Genomic DNA, 5,810 nt, shown 5'->3' on the forward strand with positions numbered 1-5,810 from the left:
TAGATTTGGTCTTTTTACATAATCCCATACTTCTTACTTAATCTTCAAACCTGAACTCTGTCCTTTTTCCTAAGAATCTATTCCTCTTCTCCTCTGTCACTCATCTGGGCTCCCAGGGCAGCCTAGGCTTGCCTCCCCTGTGGTCCTGCTCCCTACCATGTGCACTGACACACTCATCGTCTTCATTTTGGGGGCTGCTAACTTCCTGAGGGCAGTCTGATATCTGACTTTGTATCCCTTGGCATAGAGTAAGCATTCAACAAATGTCTGTTAATTGTTTTTGTGGTATTGAATTGTAAAAGTAAAAAATTCGGAAGTACTTTTCTTTCTCTAGACTAGGTTTCAGTTTTATACAAATGCCCTACTTATATATTCAGCAAATATTTTTAGAGCCTCTATTAAGACTAAGTCACAGTCCTGACCTGCAGAGATTCACTCTGAACAGACAGACATACATAAATAATTGTGTGTTAAAATCTATAGTAAAGGAGAAAAATGTGCTGTGAGAATATGCAGGGCATTCATTATGATTTAGGGAGTCTGGGAGGTGAAGGATTTAGATCCCTGCCCAAGGTTAGCATTCGGGGAGGATTTTCTCCTACATAGGGAGTAGCTCTCAGAACAACTACTTCATTGTAACAATTCATGGGTTGCAGAATGGGTTCTGCGTGTCACCAGGCAACCCTCCCGTGCACAGGACCTGCACACTTGACAAGAAAGTCATTGATGACTCCCTGAAAGTGGGAAAGGACAGAAAATCTTACATGGGGAGCAGGTGAAGAAAGATAGTAGGCGTTCACTTCCCCCTCAAATGTTTTGGTAATGATAAGAAGTAGAACTTAAAGGAGACAGCATGCTTTTCAGGATCAGAAAGATCTGTACATTTTTAAATCAGAGGGTAAGGAATTACTGGAAGGCAGGATTACCAGATAGCTAAAAGGTAAATACTGGACTGAGATCCTTTGGGTCATGAAGGCATGTAAAGTAGATCACAAGGAAGAGGGAGTCAGTATAGTCTCAAAAGAAATAAATGTTCAGTGTTGAGAACTGACTGTCTTAATGAAAGGATAAAGTTAGTCACAGTCTCGTCTTTATCCTGATGCCTGATTGGGGAGCTCTTTTAAATATACATGCATATGTACTCTGCCTTAATCCAAAAAGGTCAGAGTTGGGACTCACTGAAGATGACTGCACAGAAGATTTCTAGAAATTTTATCCATTTCATAACATTTTCTAGAACATGTTAATACTTTCCTTTAAGAAACAAAACTAGAGTCAAGCAAAGCATGTTTGTTGACTCATTCCTTCAATAAACATTTAAAGGCTGCCTACTAAGTGCAAGACACTGATCTAGAGATTAAAACATGTTTAATTTTACCCCTGACTCCTCACTCCCACTTGAGTCCTTTTTCTGGGAAGTAAAACCAGGAGTAGCAGTATCTGTTGTTAGAGAGACATTTAGCTGTTAATGATATATGAAGCTAGGTATTAGACATTTGCTAACCAGGGCAGCATTAACAATAAAATTACCACTTTTTTTTCCCAAATAATTCTCAAGAGTTTGTTATTAAAAATGTGAACCTAACCAGAAATGGTCTGTTCCTCTTTTATAATCATAAATCTTGCATTGGGGAAAAAAAGTAGGATATAAATGCATGTGAATAAAATTTAGTTAAATAGTCACACTTATGAGTGGACACCATGCAAATAAATGTATACATAAAAATTGGACAGCACTTAAAGAGATTTAATAATTCATCCCATTGCCTCTGCAGATAAAAGAACCAAAGTCCCATTTACGCGATGGCTAAAATATGGCAGATAATGATGCATTCACCTTTAATATTGCTAATAAATTTGCAGGTTCACGTTTTTATTGATAAATATTTTCTTGAAATGCAGTGTAGGAGGGCAGATTTTCAAATTTAAGTACTTTATAAATTAGAATTGTAGATAGCAATGAGATTAGTGGTGGTGCTATGTCAGGAGCCATCTACCAACTTACCTGTGCCTCTACAAGCACCTAGCTATGATTTTCATATTTCACTTTTATGTGCAACCAAATTGCATACAATTTAGGGAAAAAATTAGCATGGTAGCAGAGTAATGATCATAGTAAATATCATGCTTCTCCTTGTTGACATAAATTACATACAATATTTCAGAAAAATATTTTTGTTAGTCTAGCTTAATATATTGAAAGATTTTGCCTATAGAATTTATGTATAGAGGAAATACGTTTCTTTTAAGATTATCTCTTTGACACACACAAGAAAGGTATATTGTACAGTCCAGACAGTTTGAGGTCTAAAATTATTTTTATTCATTGCAAGCTATAAAATCTCATTTCCAGCTACATAGGCTTTAATGAAATAGTGTGTAGCTCAGGATACAGAAAGATTTCTTTCTTTTTTGGGTGAGTTCTCTCTAAAATTTCAGGGAAAAAATTTGAGAAAATGAATTTATACCTTAAAAATAATATTCCAGAATTCATCTTAAAACAGCATAGAAAGCTAAAATATATTTTTGTAACGAAAGTTTTGTTATATTTAATTACTCTATAAAATCTTGGTGTTCTTTCTACTGATTGTCCTCTGAATTAATTGGAACCTATAACTTTCTGAATTTTATTTTGTATAATTGGTAGGCTTTATGTCTCGTTCTTTTTTTCCCTGTTAAGATTCCAGAAACTTATTTCATTAGAGACCCCCATACGTTCCTTCTTACAAAGGACTTTATTAAGGTATATGTGCTGTATTTAGTGTGGAAAGTGTTCTTTGGTCTTTAGCTGCATGCATGTATTCACAGGTTAGCTTTTCCACATTTAACCCCAGCTTCTGGAAATAAGAATAGTGACTGGGTTAACTGAAGCATGTTTGGAAGGAGAAGCAAAGCTTGTCTACAAAATACTAACACTTGGATGATTCTGCACCCTGAGAAAAGAGCACCCATTGAATTTTCTGGACTTTTTTTCATGGCTGACTTGGGATACACTTGCATTGTCAAAGAGTGTGTTGGCCTCTCTCTTTGATGCATATTGATTATGACAATCACCCTCCTTCCCCTGCAGGCCATGGAGGCACAGATACAGAACTTTGGACAGACGCCATCTCAGTTGCTTATTGAGCCACATCCGCCTCGGAGCTCTGCCATGCACCTGGTAAGACATATCAGCATGTTGAGGTTTTTTTTTTTCTTTCCTTTATACCTGGGAATAGAGCAAATAGTGATTTTAACAGCATATTTTAAAAGGTTTCTCGATTTATTGGTTAACTCTTCAGCCTAAGAACAAACTAATACCCTAGGGAGAGACCGAGAAGGGAGTGTAAATCTACCTTTAAGCCTTACTTAAGCGATCCCACTTTTGGATTCAAAAAAATAGCCATCTTCTCTATGTATGCCTCTACATAAACTCATTCATGCACACACAGGCATAGAGACACACACTGACACCAGAATTAGACTGTATTTGTAAATTACAGTGAAAAATATATTGCAGACACAATATGATATTGCCAAATTTCAGGGCAAGATACAGTAGTATCTTGTAGTTCATTTGAAGAAAAGGAAAGAAATATAAAGGTAATTTATGGTTATTGCAGAGAGGTTGTTGAACAGAGTGGTTAAGAGTAAGGGCCCCAGAGCCAGACAGGCCAAACACCGTCTCTGCGCTAGCTAGTAAATGACTTGGGCAAGGTATTTAACCTCTCTGTGTTTGCATTTCAGCATCTATAAAATAGAGGTAAAAATAGTACCTACTACTGAGAATTGAATGATTCAATACTGTATAGCACTTAGACCAGCAACTGTCATACAATAAGTTCTTAATAAATGTTAGCTGACATCATCATAATTAGCTACTGGTTAAACCTCTTATTCCCCCTTTTCTAAGGGAGTCATATTCTTTTCACTTTAATCTGAATTAAAAGTCCATTTCCATTTAAAAAGTTTCTTTACAGATTATTAGCAAATAGTAAACATTTTCTTCTTTAAGTAATTTGGAAAAGGTAAAATTTTTATGAGCAATTTCTTTAGAATTTATTTTTAAACTGATTTTTCACTATTTTTTTACTGAAGTAAAAAATACTTGAAGGTAAAAATGTGTTCACAAGATGAACTTCAAGACAACAAGTACTCTAATTTTAGAGTAAAGAGCTCTGGAATATGGTCCATAATGTGTGTGTAAACAAATGTATAAGCTGTTATTTCGTGATGGAAGTATTAATCACACCTTTCATTTACTCTGTCATTTAACGAATTTTTATTGAGCCCTTTCTGTGTGTCAGATCTGATGCTAAGCACTGGAGATACGGTCACAAATACTTTCTCTAACCTTTCAAAAAATCAGTAGTCAAACTTTTGGGAAACACATAAATGCTTTTTTTTTTTTTTTAAGACAGAGTCTCACTCTGTCACCCAGGCTGGAGTGCAGTGACGCAATCTCAGCTTACTGCAACCTTCGCCTCCCAAGTTCAAGCAATTGTCCTGCCTCAGCTTCCTGAGTAACTTGGATTACAGGTGCGCACCACCACCCCTGGCTAATTTTTGTATTTTTAGTAAAGACAGGGTTTCACCACGTTGGTCAGGCTGGTCTCGAACTCCTGATCTTGTGATCTGCCCGCCTCGGCCTCCCAAAATGCTGGGATTGCAGGTATGAGCCATTGAGCCTGACCTAAATGCATTTGTTTTAAACCTGTTTTTAAGATAAGGTCTCACTCTGTTACACAGGCTAGAATATAGTGGCATGATCATGGCTCACTGCAGCCTCAAACTCCTGGGCTCACACGATCTTTCTTCCCCAGCCTTCTTAGTAGCTGGGACTACAGGTGTGTGCCACCATGTCTGGCTAAATTTTTTAAATTTTTTGTAGAGATTGGGTTTCACTGTTTCCCAGGCTGGTCTTGAACTCCTGGGGACCCTCAGTCTCCCAAAGTGCTGGGAATACAGGCATAAGCCGCCATGCCTGGTGTGTGTTTAAACTTTTTTTTTTTTTTTTAAACCTTCCTACAACAGCTCAGCCAAACAGCTTTGTCCCCCTTGGTTAGTCACTAATGAACTCTTTTGACTGCAGTTGGTCCTTCTGTATGACTAAACAGAAAGGTTTGCACCAAGCTCAGGCTGTCGCTGTATAAACCCTCAGCCACATTGTAGACACAGAGATGTGGCCTTGGAGCCTCACCATTTTTAATAAACTGTCCAGGAGGATATCTCTAACACTTTATTTTATGAAATGCTTTGGCAGAAGAGTTTTATTCCCGTGTTAGTTTTCTGTGTTTAATAATAATAATAAAAATATTTATCCTGGAGATATGCCCAGTCAGAATTCATTACTTTCCTAGGGGAAGTTGTTAGAGACTGAATTGGCATGAAACTGTTTATAAGAAAATCTAAGCTTTCTAAGTTCATCTAGCAGAGAATTCATATATACTGCAAACCATCATGAAACATGTATGAAAGCTAAATCATGGTTATTTCCAACCTCCCTACTTTGTGTTTTTAATATGGTGGTATTTGTAGTGTTTTGTAGGACTTATAGTATCCACTTTCTGTCAAGTCATATGCTAGATGTTTACAAAACAGAAAGAAGAAAGCACATGGACACACGAGGGGGAACAACACCCACTGGGGCCTGTCGTGGGGGTGGGGGTGGCAGGAGGGGAGCATCAAGAAGAATAGCTAATATATGCAGGGCTTACTACCTAGGTGATGGGTTGATCTGTGCAGCAAACCACCATCACTCATGTTTACCTATGTAACAACCTGCATGTCCTGCACATGTATCCTGGAACTTAAAATAATTTTTAAAAAAA

At 37.3% G+C, this 5,810-nt stretch overlaps 1 protein-coding gene across 1 annotated transcript in view; it reads left to right on the plus strand.

The window, feature by feature from the left end:
- The window catches only part of NBEA (neurobeachin), a gene marked incomplete at its 3' end in the record, with an annotated part of 753,742 nt that overhangs the window by 741,004 nt on the left and 6,928 nt on the right, over window positions 1–5,810 (plus strand). Inside the window, exon 50 of the mRNA XM_011969865.1 lies at window positions 3,071–3,160. Coding sequence (XP_011825255.1) covers window positions 3,071–3,160 — 90 coding nt within the window. The remainder of the gene's footprint in view (window positions 1–3,070; window positions 3,161–5,810) is intronic.

Source organism: Mandrillus leucophaeus, unplaced genomic scaffold, assembly GCF_000951045.1.
Source record: "Mandrillus leucophaeus isolate KB7577 unplaced genomic scaffold, Mleu.le_1.0 Scaffold916, whole genome shotgun sequence".
NCBI classification, from domain to species: Eukaryota; Metazoa; Chordata; class Mammalia; order Primates; family Cercopithecidae; genus Mandrillus; species Mandrillus leucophaeus.